Below are 20,454 nucleotides of genomic sequence, written 5' to 3'. Positions count from 1 at the left end.
TACAAACAATGCTATGGACAAAGGATTAATCTCCAAAATATATAAACAGCTCATGCAGTTCAATATTAAAAAAACAAACAACCCAATCCAAAAATGGTCAGAAGACCTACAGAGACATTTCTCCACAGAAGACATACAGATGGCCAAGAGGCACATGAAAGGCTGCTCAACATTACTAATTATTAGAGAAATGCAAATCAAAACTACAATGAGGTATCACCTCACACTGGTTAGAATGGGCATTATCAGAAAATCTACAAAGAACAAATGCTGGAGAGGGTGTGGAATAAAGGGAACCCTCTTGCACTGTTGGTGGGAACGTAAACTGATACAGCCACTATGGAGAACAGTATGGAGGTTACTTAAAAAACTAAAAAACCATAATAAAAACCCAGCAAAAACCATAATTCAGAAAGATACATGCACCCCAATGTTCACTGCAGCACTATTTACAATAGCCAGGTCATGGAAGCAACCTAAATGCCCATCAACAGACAAATGGATAAAGAAAATGTGGCACATATATACAATGGAATATTACTCAGCCATAAAAAGGAACGAAATTGGGTCATTTGTAGAGACAGAGTGAAGTAAGTCAGAAAGAGAAAAACAAATATTGTATATTAACGCATATATGTGGAATCTAGAAAAATGGTACAGATGAACTGGTCTGCAAGGCAGAAATAGAGACAGAGATATAGAGAACAAACGTATGGACACAAAGTGAGGAAAGTGGGGATGGGGGTGTGATGAATTGGGAGATTGGGATTGACATATATACACTAATATGTATAAAATAGATAACTAATAAGAACCTGCTGTATAAAAAATAAATTAAAAAAAAAGTCTGCAGGTTCTGCCTTTGCTTTTGTGGGATCCAGCAACTATGTAAGATCTTGTGTTAGATTACAAAATGATGATGCACCATGTGGAGTGGAAAGCTCATAGCTGGAAGCATGTTAGTGAAGCCATTTTGGATCCTTCAACCCCAACTAAATAGGCCCAGCCAACCCCAAGTGGAGTAGAGGTGAACCATCCCCATCGTCCTTTGCTCAAATTACAGAATCATGAGCATAAATGGGTGTCCAGTAAGTACTGAAGGTGTTTATACACATAATTTCACATAAATATATGGTGATATATATTCTTAATAAAATTAAATATATTTTTTTCAAATATTAGTTGATGATTTGTAGGAGAGGAGAGTATCCTTTCCTACAAACACTACTTTGGAACCAGGATTGTTAGTTGCCTGCATACTTGTGGGAGCAGAGATAATGAACAAACAGATTACAGTTTTATAATAAAATAACTCGGGAATCAGGTTAATAGTTATCTAAGGCATTGAAAGGAGTAGAACAGGAAAGAACCTTCCTTATTTCTTTTGTATTTTTTTAATACCAAAACCCATATACTCCAGATTCTGTTTCTAATTCCCAACACATTTTTAGCTACACACAGCTATCCTGGTCACCTTTACCTTCTATGGTGAGGGTGGCAATAAGGAAAAGCAACATAGTCACAGAAGTGCAAAGGTTTCAAGTCATGGAAAAAACCACTTAATTACAGTACTTACATTAATGAAACATGTTACTCCAAAACTGGTGTTGGCAAACTTTTTCTGTAAAGGTTCAAATACTTTAGGCTTTGCAGATCATATGGCCTCTGTTGCAATTACTAAACTCTGCTCTTTTAATGAAACAATAATAAATGAATGGGTGTGACAGTATTTCAATAAAATTTGTTAAATTTTTATTGGAGTATAGTTGATTTACAATGTTGTGTTCAATAAAATTTTATTTACAAAATAAGGCAGCAGGCTGGATTTGGCCTGTAGGCCACTGTTTGCAAACCTCTGCTTTAGAATAACATTTCCTTTTCTTTCTTTTTCAATTCTCTTTAACTAAAACAGTTACTTAAGAAAAATATAATTTGCAACAGAAAGATACAATGCCACTCTACCATTTACCAGGTTTGTAACTTTGGGGACATTATTAAACCCCTCTCTGAGTTTGTTTTCTTATCTGTCAAATGGAAATAAAAATTTGTACCTCAAGTGATGTTGAAAGGATTCAGTAATTGAACACATATAAATACGCTGATAGAACTGGTAGAACTCAATAGTCTTTCCCCTTCGTGAACCAGTAAGGATTACTTGAATATGAATATGTCATGAACTTCCTATTTGTCTTTGATCTTTATCTACTTACCAACATACTCACTGATCCGACAGCAATGGGTTTATCCTTCAGTTCTGGATTGTCCCTCATTTCTACAGCTGCGTAGAAAGCATCCATGTCAATGTGTACTATGGTATTGTTCAGATCCCGGCTGTGTTCCAATTCCATTGCAAATCTGTCAACCTTAATTTTTAAAAAGTTAACATACTTTAGACAACACAATATTGAAATACCACTAATCATAACACTAATCTTTTTTTTTTTTTTTTTTGGCCAAGTGACTTGTGGGATCTTAGTTCCCCAACCAGGGATCGAACCTGGCCCCATGGCAGTGAAAGAACCAAGTGCTAACCACTGGACCGCCAGGGAATTCCCAACACTAATCTTACTTTTAGTAGGTGTCAATTTGTCTCTGTCCGTCCATCCATCCATCTAGCCACCCACTCACCCACACATCCCCACACCTATTTATGTATATTCGATTATTGTTTATTAAGGCTTTTATTTTCATGAACATAGGCAGTCTGTTCTCAAACATCATTCCCTACTAACTCTTTCATTTTTCAATACCCACAAGTACATATCAGGTACTTAATAAATATTTACTGAATGAATAAAGCATTCCAACTGTTTATATATCAAATGATTCTACTGCTTTATAAATTTGGAAAACAACTTACTGTAATTAAAAGCTTCAGTTTAGGTAAAATAAACAACAACTCCCACCTGACTCATAATATTAACATCTTAAAATATTAACAAAGGAAATGTACAATAAAAGATTATACTTCTTTGGCATATGATGTTTATGCTGAATACTACTGTACAATCGATCGTCCTAAGGCATACTGTAAACACTTCCTCTGTAGAATTGCTTTTATAAGGCTAAAATTTGATAACTGTTAGTCTATTCAAATCAAAATTGAAAATTTAATCTGTAATTTATCCTTTCATGAAATTTCAACATATATAAATATATCAAATATAACAGTGAAGAATCTTTAAGGAATTTTTTTTGTTTCTTTACAGAAAAAGAGTTGGATTGATAAGAAAGAAGAGAAATGAAAGAAATAACCAAAGTAGGGCAGTGAGAAAACGGTTTATGTAGCAGACATACCCATTCCCAAGTGCTCCTTTTTTGTGGCCTCTACTATACAGGCTGAAAAAGCTAAATACACAGTTTTCTAGCTTCCCCTGCAGCTGGGGGTTGCTGTGTGACCATTTTGATCTAGTAACATATAAGGAAGTCAGTAAGAGCATTAAATAAAATCATGAAGAGAAGAGAAAAGAAAGCTATTGAATGAAACAGAACACATAAAGAGCATGGAAGAGTGTCTTGGCACATGGTACAAGTTCAATAAATGCAATTTATTACTAAAAGGATCACTGGAGAACTACATAACAAAGTAGTAAAAAATTAAGGGAAAAGCAGCCAGAAAGAAATAAGCAAGTGGGGTGAGCTCTGGAATGAAAGCAATTTCCATCATGTGGAGATCCCTAGAGTAGGTTTCCTAAAAGGTGGAGAGTTTCAGGGGCATAATTTAGCTTTTTCCCCTCGTTGGACTTCAACCTTGTTTTCGTTCTGCAGAATTTTTTTTTTCAACGTCTTCCTTCTTAACATTATAGTGACGCCTGGCCTACTAGCTACAAGTTAAAACCGCAACTCCTCTCTTTTTAAAAAAAATTTATTTATTTCTTTATTTACGGCTGCGTTGGGTCTTTGTTGCTGCGTGCGGGCTTTCTCTCGTTGTGGTGAGCAGTGGCTACTCTTCATCGCGGTGTGCGGGCTTCTCATTGTGGTGGCTTCTCTTGTTGTGGAGCACGGGCTCTAGGTGCACAGGCTTCAGTAGTTGTGGCATATGGGCTTCAGCAGTTGTGGCACACAGGCTTAGTTGCTCTGCGGCATGTGGGATCTTCCCGGACCAGGGCTCGAACCCGTGTCTCTTGCATTGGCAGGTGGATTCTTAACCACTGCACCACCAGGGAAGCCCCGCAACTCCTCTTTTAGAAACAATCACCCTGATTCATATTTGTCTCCAGTAGCCACAGCGAGACTTCCTAGAGGATCCATTCCTGTTGAGGCTGCAACTCACTGAATAACCTGGGGTGCTCTGGGCCTTCTTCAGGCTGTTCCTCTGTGCAGAATGCCCTTCCTAGTTCTGTCATCAACCCTTCAAGGATCAGCTCAGATGTGTCTCTGTAACTTCATTGGATCTCTGTCCTCTATGCCACAGAATTCAATGTTCCCTTACTTGTTTTCCTGCTCTTACTATGGCACTTACTGTAACATTAGACTCTAAACTGTGAGTTCCATCAGGAGAAAGACCTTATCTGCTTTCAAAAGTTTTCCTCAAAGGGAGATTAAAGGGTACAAACTTCCAGTTACAAAATAAATGAGTCACAGGATGAAGTGTACGGCATGGGGAATAATACTGTAATAACTTCGTATGATGACAGATGGTAACTATAGACTTATCCTGGTGATCATTTTGTAGCATATAGAAATATTTAATCACTATATTGTGCACCTGAAACTAAAATAGTGTTATAGGTCAATTGACCTACTTCAGTTAAAAAAAAATGTTGAGTAAGATTTGGGGTCTAAGGTACAGTATGATAACTACAGCTAACAATGCTGTACTGATATGTGAAAGTTACTAGAATGTAAATTTTAAAGGTTCTCACAATGAAAATAAATAATGGTAACTATGTAAACAAGCAAAGAAACATAAATTCTTTCCTCATAAAAGAGAAAGGGAGGAGAGACTTGTACACCCATTTATACATATCAGTATAAATTTTATTCTTTTATATGTATATGTATTCCATATATATAATATATATATTTCTGATTAAAAAAGAGAAAGTAGTATTTGTAGAAAAAGTTTGGAGAAGGCTAATCTCATGCAGTGAGATACCACACCTAATAAATGGAACTTTTTAACATTACTCCAATTTATCATCCAGATTTAAAATAACTCTTTCTTCTAGTACTTCAATTTCAAACTAGAGAATAGCATCCTGACATAAAAAAAGATATAAACAATTCATGGAGACTAATAAAAACAAGGGTAGATTAAAAACGACTCTATCAATCTAGAAAATGTGCCTTAGATTTGAGTCAACTGAGAATAAGGGAGCAGCATCTGAAATACCTTACCCCAGAAACGCTGAAAAGGAAAAAGATAATAAATAGAAAACAAACCAAATGGGAAAAAATTCTCCTTAGACTCACACATTAATATTATGACAGCTTCCTCAGCAATCTATTGTCTTTTCTGTGCTTAAAACAAGTGTACAGATGCCAAAAGGAAACCTCGCCACTGAATGACTCACACATTCCACTTTGCTTTACTATCTCTCATTAGTTACCCTTATCTGAACTCTTTTCTTCTACATCTACCAAATGCACACCACCACTGTTTTTTTCCAGTTTCTTCTACTGAAATTCTCATTCATGTTTTCCTTTCTTCCATTTTTCCTTCCAAAGTTCTGATGTAATACATAGGAGTGGTACAATATAGCAATTTCTTGCTGTTTATACTACTTTAAAAAAAAATTTATTGGGCTTCCCTGGTGGCGCAGTGGTTGCGCGTCCGCCTGCCGATGCAGGGGAACCGGGTTCGCGCCTCGGTCTGGGAGGATCCCACATGCCGCGGAGCGGCTGGGCCCGTGAGCCATGGCCGCTGAGCCTGCGCGTCCGGAGCCTGTGCTCCGCAACGGGAGGGGCCACAGCAGAGAGAGGCCCGCATACCACAAAAAAAAAAAAAAAAAAAATTATTTACTTTATTTATTTTGGCTGTGTTGGGTCTTCGTTGTGGCATGCGGGCTTCTCATTGTGGTGGCTTCTCTTGTTGCAGAGCATGGACTGTAGGCACGTGGGCTTCAGTAGTTGTGGCACGCATGGGCTCTAGAGTTCTGACTTCCAAGTTCTGATCTGAGTCTCTAATATGTATCTAGTCCCTCTTGCTACAGTTCAGAGCCAGTGTGTGTCACAGTGGGTTTTTGTTTGGGTCTCAAGCCTGCCACTTACTAGTTACATGATAGTGGGTAAGTTAATCCCTCTCATCCTTACTTTCTTTATTTGTAAAGAGGGACTAAACCAATTTCAAAAGGTTGAAAGAAATAAGATACCCATATGACTCACTTATCTAGGGATATGGTAAGGGCTTAGTGATATTAACTATAATTTTTAAAGTAGAAATGACATTTACTGAGTATATTATATATAATATGAAAAATGCTTCTTATGTTAACTCACCTAATGGTCAAATTAATTGAGAGAATAATTATTATTCCCATTTTATAGATGAAACTAAAGCTCAGTAAGATTATTTAATTTGCCCTAAGTCATAGAGCTGGTAAATGTTAGAATTAGACCTGGAAAACAGGTTACTCTAAAGCCTGTGCTCTTTCCATTATTTTATGATACTTCCCTAAAATGAATTCTTAAAGTGTTTAACACTGAAATAAGCTCAAATCAAGCTCTAGTGGTATGTTTTATACCATATTATGTCTTATTTATGTTTTAAAAATCCCCCTTTTGGATTACATTTAGGAGACTACTTCAGAAATATTGTTTTTCATTTTCTTGACTTAATATTACCCTAAAAATTGTTGAGTAAATCTGGGTTCTCCAAATCAAGTGTTAAAGTGGTCAAAATGCACTGATTTGCTGTGTAGTTGCCATTTAATATAACATGGATGTTTGTCTATTCAAGAGCCCATGTTATAATAAGATGTTTTGACAGCTACAAAAATTATTGTGCTTTTAAGAAGTTTAATGAGGATGGGATGGGGTGGGGAATACATAGGGAGGTTCTCAAGAAACATCAAGGGAGTTTATGCCTACAGAGCTTTCTTATCTTATCACACATAATAAAATCTACTACTTGGAAATTTCATGACTCTAAAATAGAAACACACTTCCCATGAAAACCTTTCTGTTCTTTCAGACCTTCTAGACTCCTTAGGATTTCCTCAATACCCTCCCACTTATACAACTTCTTTTAAAGGAAGCTCAAAAACTGAAACAATTTTACAATCAACATAAAACACATTTCCTGCCATTTCCCTTGCAAAAGATGCCGCAGAGTCTCCCATGGAATATCAACTAAAACCGTAGCAAAACCTGAAGTACTGCTACACAATGTACGGTATTTTCTGTTTCCTCAGATTATTAGTATATTTAAGGAAATGAGCTTTAAAAGTAGTATAAACAGGGCTTCCCTGGTGGTGCAGTGGCTGGGAGTCCGCCTGCCAATGCAGGGAACACGGGTTCGAGCCCTGGTCCGGGAGGATCCCACATGCCAAAGAGCAACTAAGCCCATGCACCACAACTACTGAGCCTGCACTCTAGAGCCCATGCGTGCCACAACTACTGAAGCCCACGTGCCTACAGTCCATGCTCTGCAACAAGAGAAGCCACCACAATGAGAAGCCCGCATGCCACAACGAAGACCCAACACAGCCAAAATAAATAAAGTAAATAAATTTTTTTTAAAAAGTAGTATAAACAGCAAGAAGTTGCTATATTGTACCACTCCTATGTATTACATCTTTAAAACTTTTTAAAGATATTTGTAGACTATAAATCAATAAAACACCAAAAAGAGAAAGTAAACTGCCTAAGGATTAATATCAACTTAAAAACAGTGTTACTGTGGACAGAATAGAATTTCTTTTTAACTTGATAAAATAATGCTTAAACTTATGTGAAAGAAACAATGCATGAGAAAAAATTTTTTTTCTAAAGAGTAGTGAGGGGGAATATTTATATTATTATCATTCAATAAATAAAACTGCATGGTACTGATATGGGGAAAGATTCAATTGATTAAAAGAGAGTCCAGGGACTCTCACTCTCTCTCACTGTGGCACAATGGTTAAGAATCTGCCTGTCAATGCAGGGACAAGGGTTTGAGCCCTGGTCCAGGAAGATGTCACATGCCACAGAGCAACTATGCCCATGTGCCACAACTACTGAGCCTGCCCTCCAGAGCCCACGTGCCACAGCTACTGAAGCCCACGTGCCTAGAGCCTGTGCTCCGCAACAAGAGAAGCCACCGCAATGAGAAGCCTACGCACCACAACAAAGAGTAGCCCCCGCTCGCCATAGCTAGAGAAAGCCCGCGTGCAGCAACAAAGACCCGAAACAGCCAAAAATAAATAAATAAATTTATTTAAAAAAAAAGAAACAGAGCTTTCTTATCTTATCACACATAATAAAATCTACTACTTGGAAATTTCATGACTCTAAAATAGAAACACACTTCCCATGAAAACCTTTCTGTTCTTTCAGACCTTCTAGACTCCTTAGGATTTCCTCAATACCCTCCCACTTATACAACTTCTTTTAAAGGAAGCTCAAAAACTGAAACAATTTTACAATCAACATAAAACACATTTCCTGCCATTTCCCTTGCAAAAGATGCCGCAGAGTCTCCCATGGAATATCAACTAAAACCGTAGCAAAACCTGAAGTACTGCTACACAATGTACGGTATTTTCTGTTTCCTCAGATTATTAGTATATTTAAGGAAATGAGCTTTAAAAGTAGTATAAACAGGGCTTCCCTGGTGGTGCAGTGGCTGGGAGTCCGCCTGCCAATGCAGGGAACACGGGTTCGAGCCCTGGTCCGGGAGGATCCCACATGCCAAAGAGCAACTAAGCCCATGCACCACAACTACTGAGCCTGCACTCTAGAGCCCATGCGTGCCACAACTACTGAAGCCCACGTGCCTACAGTCCATGCTCTGCAACAAGAGAAGCCACCACAATGAGAAGCCCGCATGCCACAACGAAGACCCAACACAGCCAAAATAAATAAAGTAAATAAATTTTTTTTAAAAAGTAGTATAAACAGCAAGAAGTTGCTATATTGTACCACTCCTATGTATTACATCTTTAAAACTTTTTAAAGATATTTGTAGACTATAAATCAATAAAACACCAAAAAGAGAAAGTAAACTGCCTAAGGATTAATATCAACTTAAAAACAGTGTTACTGTGGACAGAATAGAATTTCTTTTTAACTTGATAAAATAATGCTTAAACTTATGTGAAAGAAACAATGCATGAGAAAAAATTTTTTTTCTAAAGAGTAGTGAGGGGGAATATTTATATTATTATCATTCAATAAATAAAACTGCATGGTACTGATATGGGGAAAGATTCAATTGATTAAAAGAGAGTCCAGGGACTCTCACTCTCTCTCACTGTGGCACAATGGTTAAGAATCTGCCTGTCAATGCAGGGACAAGGGTTTGAGCCCTGGTCCAGGAAGATGTCACATGCCACAGAGCAACTATGCCCATGTGCCACAACTACTGAGCCTGCCCTCCAGAGCCCACGTGCCACAGCTACTGAAGCCCACGTGCCTAGAGCCTGTGCTCCGCAACAAGAGAAGCCACCGCAATGAGAAGCCTACGCACCACAACAAAGAGTAGCCCCCGCTCGCCATAGCTAGAGAAAGCCCGCGTGCAGCAACAAAGACCCGAAACAGCCAAAAATAAATAAATAAATTTATTTAAAAAAAAAAAAAAAAGATAGAGTCCAGAAACAAATCCAAGCACAATGAAAATTTAGTATATGGAAGTGCCTCATTTCAATTCAGTGGAGAAAGGACTTATGATTAAATAAATGATGTTGGGACAAGCGGATTACCATTTAGGAAAAATAATACCATTTAGGGAAAATATAATACTATTTAAGAAAAATATACTTCATACCTTACATCAAAACAAACTCCAAACTGACTAAAGATTTGAATATTAAAAAACTATGAAAATACTAAAAGAACATACAGGCGTGGTTGTGAGGAATAACTTTCTATGCACAATACTAAAGCCAAGAAAAAAAATTTTAACACTGCTCAATTTGATTACATAAACATTTTAAAATGTATAGGGAAAAAAATCCCTGCAAAATTAAAAGACAAACAACATATTAGAAAAATCTTTAAAAGTGGCAGAGAAAAAAAATTTTTCATGTATGATAAGATCTATAAACGAGGAGAAAAAGATACAAACTCCTCTAGAAATGTGGACAAAGAGTATTGCTTTAGACTGCTAGTTGAACCCTGAAATCTACTCTCTCTTCCTTCCATAGTAATAGATTTTTAGCTGACACATGGCCACCCAGCTAGAGAATATATTTTACAGCTTCTCTTGCACTTAGTTAGGTGTGGCCGTGAAACTTCAATGTGAGCTAAAGTAATGTGCACAAATTCTTTTTCACTTGTTTAATAGTAAATTACTTTCCTTCGATGATATTTTCCTTGTTCTTTCTTCCTTCCCAGAGGCTGGAATATGGATTGAAGGTAATCCATTTCTGTCAATCCAGGTAAGGATAACACTAGGGGATGATGGAACAAGACAATGTAGAACCTGGGTCTCTAAATTACTATGGTGATCAGAACCACCAGACCAGCTGGGACTACATACCTATTATGTGGGAAAGAAATAAACTTATTTGAACCATTATATTTTTGAGTCTCTTGTGCTAGCTACTTAGGCTATATCCTAACAAACAGAATAAAGGAGGATAGTCCCACAAGAAGGAAATATTGATGGCTAATTCATATGTGAAAAGACATACCTTCTCTGTCATAGTCAAAGGAAGGCAAATTAAAACAACCATGAAATAATATTTTAGACACTGTATCAGCAAAAACTAAAAGACTGATAAAATTGATAAAATCTAGTTTTAAACAAGTATGTGAGGAAACCAGCACTTTTATGTTGAAAATGTAAAATGGTACCATCTTTGGTGAAAACAACAACAGAACGGGAGAGTACAAAGATACATGAATACAAATGATCATCCCAATGTTGTATATAAAGCAAAAAACTGGAACCAAGGTGGGATGAGGTAAATAAATTATGCACCTCCATACAGTGGACTGCTATGAAGCATTAAAACTGATGATTTGACTGACAAATCTTCTTTATTCATGATAGCAGACCACTTAACACAGAAGATAAAAAAATAGCTTGGGGCTTCCCTGGTGGCACAGTGGTTAAGAATCCGCCTACCAATGCAGGGGACACGGGTTCGAGCCCTGGTCCGGAAAGATACCACATGCCGCCGAGCAACTAAGCCCATGCTCCACAACTACTGAGCCTGTGCTCTAGAACTCTTGAGCCACAACTACTGAAGCCCGTGCCCCTGAAGCCTGTGCTCCGCAACAAGAGAGGCCACTGCAATGAGAAGCCCGCGCACCACAGCAAGGAGCGGCCCCCGCTCGCTGCAACTGGAGGGGGCCAGCGCACAGCAACGAAGACCCAACGCAGCCAAAATAAATAAATAAAATTTTAAAAAACCCAAAAACTAGCTTGTGCTCTAGGAAAGCATATATCAAAAAAGAAAATGACACACTGTAGTTTGATAAAGAAAACAAAATTTATAATCTTTGAACTCTATCATGAAAAGAATTTTGTAGCACAGTAGATTAATATTCTTATTTTATCGTTATGTTATAGCTTAAAGTGCTCTGTAAAACTGAATCAGATTTTGATAGAGGGTAAAACTTTTTTTTTTAAATTAATTTATTTTTGGCTGTGTTGGGTCTTCGTTGCTGCGTGTGGGCTTTCTCTAGTTGCAGCGAGTGGGGGCTAACTCTTCGTTGCGGTGCGTGGGCTTCTCATTGCAGTGGCTTCTGTTGTTGCAGAGCACGGGCTCTAGTTGCGCGGCCTTCAGTAGTTGTGGCACATGGGCTCAGTAGTTATGGCTCGCGGGCTCTAGAGCTCAGGCTCAGTAGTTGTGGCGCACGGGCTTTGTTGCTCTGCGGCATGTGGGATCTTCCCAGACCAGGGCTCGAACCCGTGTCCCCTGAATTAGCAGGCGGATTCTTAACCACTGCGCCACCAGGGAAGTCCCAGAGGGTAAAACTGTCTTTAAAAGTAAACTTTAATGTTACTGCTTTGAGTTCTCAGTCTACCACATGATGCCTTGCAGCTTGGCTCTTCTCAAACTCTTCTACTGAAATAACTTTTAATATCACAGGAAACTGAGTATTTACTCCCCAACGATGCTGAAGAAGCCAAAGGCCCCACATTTTTAGAAGTCTTGTGTTTTATCTTAAAAGTTCACATACATTTGGCACTCTACCATTTACATGACTTTTCATTTTATTGTAACACAATTATGTTTTAAAGTACTTTCAAATTTAATTGGTTAACATGTTTCCCAAAATCTTTTTTGCAAAATTAGTTTCACAGAAAACATGCCACACTTATCTTGTGGTCTTTTCTAGCTGCAATGTACATATATAATAAAAAGAACAAAAGCTTTGGATTAAATCCTAGCTCTGCCAACTACCTGTCATATGAAGCTGGGCAAGTCACAACCTAACTAAGGCTCCATTTACTCTTCTGTATAATGCAAGTGACAATGTCTAGGTGTGGGTCTTTATGTAAAAGGGTAGAGCAGTATTTAACAAAGTTGTATGCAAATTTGTTAAATTTTATGCTTTACAATGTAATGAACATTTACATTTCACCTCGTCTTCAGTTATGACTTGACCATGATGCATTTTAACTATCAATTATTATTCTACCAGCTTCCACTTTATTTAGCAATTGAATTAATACCTGTAATTGTGCTTTCCTTAGCTGCTGGCTGGTAATTTGAGCTTTTTGTTGCATCATATTTTCAATTCGTTGGTTGACTTGCTTTTCTTTCTTGAGCTCGTTTCCATAAAATCTGGACCCCTACATAGGAAAACAAAATAAAGTATAAGAAGAATGTTTGAAGGAAGCATCACTGCAAACCTGATGGCTAAGAGCACAGACTCTAGAAACAGAATGACTGAATTCAAAACTTACCTCCATTACTTACTAGCTAGGTTACCCTAAAATTAATCTTATTATGTTTTAGGTTTCCTTATCTGTAAAATGAATTTATAGTTACCTAAATCATAGGAATGTTGTGAGGCAGTATGTAGCACAGTACAAACTCTAGAGATGAGTACAGATCTGCACTCAGAAAATAACAATTTGTCCGAGGTGGGATCCTCCGGGCATATCCAAGGCCTTAGTCAGCTGGGTCATCAGTTATCTCCTTCACTTTCACTTAAAAATTATTGTAAAAAACTAACTAACAGAAACCTCAATTAAATAGAGTCAGAGATCAGAAGGGGGAGCTCTCAGGCCCTTTGATGATAGTAGAAAGCAAGACAAAGAAGACTCCTCTTCTTTTCTGGCAAGAACTCAGCCAATGAAAAGTCATGGACTCTGTTTACTATACCCTTGCCAACTTCCTTTTCCCTTATTGGAAAGAGTTTTCCTCTCCAGTTTTGCTGGGGACTTGAATTTGGCTTGCCATGGCTGCAGACCTTGAACTGCAATTTTCTGCTGATCTTGAATAAACCCATTTTTTTAGAGGAGAAATAACTGGCAGTCTAGATGTTTTAGGGAAACAGTACTTTAACAAATTTAACGTTAGCCATAAAATGTAGAAAATAACTTTTAGAAAATCACCCGTCATTCCATCACTGAACATACTATCTATTTATAAGGTTGATGGACATTTAATTATTTTCACTTTTTTGCTATTACGAAAAACGCTGCAATGAACAATTGTGTACACACTTTGTGTGAACACGTTTTCATCTTCCTTGGATATGTACCTAGGAGTGGAATCTCTGCGTTATATGGTAACTCCATGCTAAACCTTCTGAGGAACTGCCAGATTGTTTTCCAAAGCGGCAGAACCATTTTACAAACCTACCAGCAATGTATGAGGGTACCAATTTCTCTATATCCTTGCAACATCTGTTACTATCTTATTTTTTTAATTAATTAATTAATTAATTAATTTATTTATGGCTGCGTTGGGTCTTCATTGCTGTGCATGGGCTTTCTCTATTTGCAGCGAGCAGGAGCTACTCTTTGTTGCGGTGTACAGGCTTCTCATCGCGGTGGCTTCTCTTGTTGTGGAGTGCGGGCTTCAGTAGTTGTGGCACGTGGTCTCAGTAGTTGTGGCGCACGGGCTTAGTTGCTCCATGGCATGTGGGATCTTCCCAGACCAGGGATGGAACCTGTGTCCCCTACATTGGCAGGTGGACTCTTAACCACTGTGCCACCAGGGAAGTCCTGTCTTATTTATTACAGCCATTCTAGGCTATAATACTATGAATGGCATCTCATTGTGGTTTTAATTTGCCTTTTTCTAATGACTAATGTTGAACATCTTCTCATGTGCTTATGAGCCATTCTTATATCTTCCTTAGTGAAATGTCTATTTATATCTTTTGCACATTTTTTGATTGGTTTATCTTATTTTGCAAATATTTTACCCTAGTATGTTGCTTATCTTTGTATTTTTTAATGGTATCTTCTGAAGTACAAACATTTTGAAATTTGATGAGGCCCTATTTGTCAACTTTTTCTTTTATTGACTGTGCTTTCGGTGCTGTATCCAAGAAATGTTTGCGTAACCAAAGATCTCAGAGATTTTCTCCTATCTTCTAAAAGGTTTATTGCTTTAGTTCTTAAATTTAAGTCAATTTTGAGTTAATTTTCAGTGTATGGTGTGAGTTAAGGGTCTAATAAGTTCATCTTTTTTGCATGTGGATACCCAGTTGTCCCAGTATCATGTGCTGAACAGACTACCCTTTTGCCTTGGTACAAATATCAATAAACTATAAACATTTATTTCTAGACTCTCAATTCTGCTCCATTGTTCTATATGTCTAGCCTCATGGCAGTAGCACATTGTCTTGATAATTGTAGCTTTATAGTAAGTTTTGAAATACGAAAGTCAGACCCCCATGCTTGTTCCTTTTTACAATTGTTTTGACTATTTTAGGTGTTTCTCATTTCCATATAAATTTTTAAATCTGTTTGTCAATTTCTCCAGAAAAAAAAAGCCACTGGAATTTTGATGAGGGAAGTACACTGAATCTACAGATCAATTTGGGGAGAATTGCCTTCTTAACCGTATGGAATCTTCTCATCCTTGAATAGCCATATGTCTCCATTTTTTAGGTCATTATCTTCTCTCACCAAGTTTTTGTAATTTTCAGGGTACAATTGTTGCACTCCTGAAATTCCTTAAGACTTTCTATATATTAGATCATGTCATCTGTGAACAGATAGTTTTAGTTGTTTCCAATCTTGATGCTTTTTATTTCTTTTAATTGCCTGACAGCACTGTCTAAAATGTTCAGAACTAGGTTGAAAAGAACAGGTGAGATCGTTGGACATCCTTGCCTTGTTCCTGATTTTCGGGCAAAACTGTTTAGTCTTTCACCATAAAGTATAATGACAACTATAGAGGTTTTAAAAAAAATTTTTTTTGCTTTTGTTTTTTAAATTTTTATTGGGGTGTATAGGTTTTTATAAATGTCCTTTTTAGGTTGCAGAAGTTCCCTTCTATTTCAAGTTTATTAAGAGTTTTTAGCATGAATGGGTATAGGATTTTGTCAGGTATGATTTTTTTGCATCTATTGACATGACCATGTGTTTTTTGTCCTTAATTCTATTAACATGGTATAGTACATTAATTGATTTTTGGAGGCTAAACCAACCTTGCATTCTTAGGATAAATCCCATTTGGTCATGCTACATAATCTTAATATATTGTTGGACCCAGTTTGCTAATATTTTTTGAGGACTTCTACATTTATAAAGATCTATAATCTTCTGCTTGTCTGACTTTAGTATCAAGGGGATACAGGCCTCATAGAAAGAGCTGGGAAGTGTTCCATCCTTCTTTATTTTTTGGAAGAACTTGTGGAGTATTGGTATTATTTCTCCTTTAAATGTCAAATAAAATTGTGAATTTTATTTATTTATTATTTATTTCATTGCAGCACTATTTACAATAGCCAGGTCATGGAAGCAACCTAAATGCCCACTGACAGACGAATGGATAAAGAAGATGTGGTACATATATACAATGGAATATTACTCAGCCATAAAAAGGAACGAAATTGGGTCATTTGTTGAGACGTGGATGGATCTAGAGACTGTCATACAGAGTGAAGTAAGTCAGAAAGAGAAAAACATATATTGTATACTAATGCATGTATGTGGAACCTAGAAAAATGGTACAGATGAACTGGTATGCAGGGCAGAAATTGCGACACAGATGTAGAGAACAAACATATGGACACCAAGCAGGGAAAGCGGCGGGGTGGTGGTGGTGGTGTGATGAATTGGGCGATTGGGATTGACAGGTATACACTGATGTGTATAAAATGGATGACTAATAAGAACCTGCTGTATAAAAAAAAAAAAAAAAAAAATTCACCAGCAAAGACATCTTGACCTGATCTCTTTTTTTTCTTTGTGGGGGGGGAAGATTTTTAATTACTAATTTAATTTCTTTCCTTTCTATAGGTCTATTTAGATTTTCTGTATCTTCTTAAGTCAGTTTTGGAAAATTGTGAATGTCTAGAAATTTGTCCAATTTATTGGGATTTGTTTTAAAATACTCTACTTTCCACCTTCAGAATTCAGTAGGGAGAGGTAAGTGAGAAAGATGAAACAATATTTGTAAAAATGTTGATAACTGTTGATGCTGGGTGATGATTACCTGGGATTCACTTTACTATTCTAATTTTGGGTATGTTTAAAATTTTCTGATAAAAGTTTTTAAAAAGCAAATTGCTATGGAGTGGCAAGAATTAGAAAATTTCAATTTAAGAAAGATATTTCAGATAAACTCACCCCTCCTCCCTACTAGAGGAATATATATTATATAAAATATACAAATATATTAATATAGAAAATACATAAGTATCTATTCTATGATTGATACATATCAATATCATACAAAATTTATATGGAAGAGCAAAGATTCAAGAATACCTAAGATACTCTTGTAAAAGAACAAAGGGCAAAAAAAGAGAACTTGTTCTAACAGATATCAAGACTTTAAAGTATTGTATTTAAGATCATGTTGTATAGTGCAAGAACAGACAAATAATCTATTAGAAGAGTAGAAAGCACTGCAGATCAGTAGGAAAGGATGGACTATTTAGTAAATGGTACTGAGACATAGAGAAGAAAGAGGGAAGATCTGATAGGGACATCTAAGATAACTTAAATATTCTATTTCTTAACTTGAAAACTAGGATCATAGGTTTTACTCTTCGTCTTTTAAAAACTGTTATGATGAAAATTTCAAAGAAGTCTGAAACAGAAAAATATAGAGATTGCTATAATAAACAATATATAAAACTATCACTGAGATTTAACAACTTAACATTTTGCTTAATTTCCTTCGATTTTTTTTAAGTGAATGTTTTAAAGTAAATTACAGATATAATGATATTTAGCTATTCTGTAGAGTATTTTAGCATGCATCTTTAAAAATAAGGCCATTTTCTATAATAATATGCAATCATAATAACATTTCATAACTAATAAAATTAACAATAATTCCTTAATATTATCTAGTATCCTCCCTATATTCAAATTCCTCTAAATGTTCCAAATGTATTTGTTCCAACCAGGATCCAATCCATATGTTATATTTCCTTATTTCATCTCTTAATTATCTTTTATTGATACTTTTAAAATTGTTTCTACATTTTATATGCTTAAAAAATTATTTTTCCCTCAACTCTTTATTTTAGAATTTCCAAATATTCAAGAGTTGAAAGAATAGTACAATGAACACCTATATGTCCTCACCTAGACTGACCAATTGTTGATATCCTGCTACATTCAGTTTCTCTCCCAACTCTTATGTGTGCTTGTGTGCGCACACACACACATATACACACACTCACTCTCTCTTTCTCTCTCCACCCTCTTTTTTTGGCTAAACCATTTGAGAGTAAGTTGGTGCAGTTATCAGCATGCATTTGCTAAGAATAAGGATATTCTCTTAAATTTTACACCCTTCTGCATGGATATTTCATAATACATAAATGAAACCCCCCAATGGTAGAAAAAAAACCATTAAAGAACTCTTTTATGATCTTGGAGAAAGTCATATGTAGTTAACTAATTCAAGTATGTAAAAAGAAGCAAATGAAAAACTACTGCACAGGACTAAACTACCATGAGCAAAGTCAAAAGGTAAACAATAATCCAATGGAAAATTGTGCAAAGGGTAAGAAGAGACAGTGTGTAAAAAATACACATATATTGGGGCTTCCCTGGTGGCGCAGTGGTTGCGCGTCCGCCTGCCGATGCAGGGGAACCGGGTTCGCGCCCCGGTCTGGGAGGATCCCACATGCCGCGGAGCGGCTGGGCCCGTGGGCCATGGCCGCTGAGCCTGTGCGTCCGGAGCCTGTGCTCCGCAACGGGAGAGGCCACAGCAGAGGAAGGCCCGCATACCACAAAAAAAAAAAAAAAAAAAAAAAAAAAAATATATATAATCTCACTTTTCATAAGAGAAATATAAATTAATGCGACCCTATGTTACCATAGACTGGCAAATCCAAAAGTATAGTAACACACTATGTTGGTATGGTTGCAGCATGGTAAAACATACTCTCACATATTGGCAGTGGAAATGTAAATTGATACAACTACTATGGAGGGCAATTGCACAATTAATTAAAAACTGCACATGCATATATCCTTTCATGCTATATGTATTTGGTGGAATAATTCCACTTCTGGGAATCTCTCCTATAGTTATATTTGCACATATGTAAAGTTATGAAATACAAGCTTATTCACTGTAGTATTGTTTGTAAAAATGAAAGACTAGAAATGACTTATTATATGTCCATCCATAAAGATTCTGACTAGTTCAATAAAGTATAGTATATCCACATATGCAGGCATAAAAAAGAATGAAGATCTCTAGTTTCTTATACAGAAAGACTTCCAAGATATATTAACTGAAATAAAAACAAAAAAACCACAATTGTACTATTCTCCTATTGGGGTGAAAAAAAAGGGTGAAAAAGAAGATATATGTTATTTTGCTTTAACATGCATACTATGTGCATGTGAAGTAGAAAACTGGACGGCAAAAGCAACAGAAGAGAAGGGAAATTATTCTATATGCATTGTAGCTTAATAATTTTATATATTAAAATATTAAAAATTATAATTAAAAGGATATTTAAAACACTAATTTTCTTTTATTTTTTTAATTTTTATTTATTTTTTAAACATCTTTATTGGAGTATAACTGCTTTACAATAGTGTGTTAGTTTCTCCTTTACAACAAAGTGAATCAGTTATACATATACATATGTTCCCATATCTCTTCCCTCTTGCGTCTCCCTCCCTCCCACCCTCCCTATCCCACCCCTCTCATGGTCACAAAGCACAGAGGTGATCTCCCTGTGCTATGCAGCAGCTTCCCACTAGCTATCTAATTTACATTTGCTAGTGCATATATGTCCCTGCCACTCTCTCACTTCGTCACAGCTTACCCTTCCCCCTCCCCATGTCCTCAAGTCCATGCTCTAGTAGGTCTGTGTTTTATTCCAGACTCCAAGTCTCTCCACCTCATTACAAATAACTCAGTTTCATTTCTTTTTATGGCTGAGTAATATCTAATTTTCTTTTAAACAGAAAGTTAAAAAGTTACTAAATTAAAGATATTGAAAGAAAAAAGAAACATACCTTTGTGGCTTCCATTATAATTTTGTTAATTTTCTCTTTATCTAACCCTTCCATTCCAGCTTTATTATCATTAAGTCCCACCCTTAGCAGAAGGTCATCTTTGTAATTGTCATTCTTCTCCTTTGTGCTGTCATTCTTCTCCTCTGTGCTATCCATGGTGTAAACTTAAAGTAAAAAAAAAAAGTTAAAGTTAAAATGGCTTTTTTGGGAGAGGGGTGGACATTTAAAAGTTAAAATGATATAGAAAATCAGCAAAATAAAAATGACAGTTAAGATTTTTTGGCTATGGAGAAATAATTATTACTCAGATTTTAAAATTATTATCCCAAGATTATCATACTGTTGGAGGGAAGAAAGGAATCAACATTTCCTGCTAACCTGTGCTAGCCACTATGCTTGGTGCTTTACACTTGAATTTTACACAGCAGCCCTGAAAGGTAGATATTATTCTTCCCAACATAAAGAGAAAAGAAACCTAAATTTTAGAACATGCCTACCGACACAAATTTGATAATAAGTGACAACATCTGTGTCCGACGTTCATGTTTTTCCCATATTTAATACACTGTATAAGAAATAAATACAGGGCTTCCCTGGTGGCGCAGTGGTTGAGGGTCCGCCTGCCGATGCAGGGGACGTGGGTTCGTGCCCCGGTCCGGGAAGATCCCACATGCCGCGGAGCGGCTGGGCCCGTGAGCCAGGGCCGCTGGGCCTGCGCGTCCGGAGCCTAT

General features: G+C 36.7%; 1 protein-coding gene across 3 annotated transcripts in view; it reads right to left on the bottom strand.

Annotated features, from left to right (window-relative positions):
* The window catches only part of POLK (DNA polymerase kappa), a 79,511-nt gene that overhangs the window by 30,656 nt on the left and 28,401 nt on the right, over positions 1-20,454 (bottom strand). For all 3 annotated transcript variants that reach the window (XM_007114892.4, XM_028492984.2, XM_028492982.2), the window contains 3 exons: positions 19,724-19,887; positions 12,773-12,892; positions 2,211-2,363 (listed from right to left, as the gene is read on the bottom strand). In XM_007114892.4, the coding sequence (XP_007114954.1) occupies positions 2,211-2,363; positions 12,773-12,892; positions 19,724-19,879 (429 nt within the window). In that variant the 5' untranslated portion in view covers positions 19,880-19,887. The remainder of the gene's footprint in view (positions 1-2,210; positions 2,364-12,772; positions 12,893-19,723; positions 19,888-20,454) is intronic.

Source organism: Physeter macrocephalus, chromosome 8, assembly GCF_002837175.3.
Source record: "Physeter macrocephalus isolate SW-GA chromosome 8, ASM283717v5, whole genome shotgun sequence".
Lineage (NCBI taxonomy): Eukaryota > Metazoa > Chordata > Mammalia > Artiodactyla > Physeteridae > Physeter > Physeter macrocephalus.
This window is presented reverse-complemented; position numbering and strand designations above follow the sequence as displayed.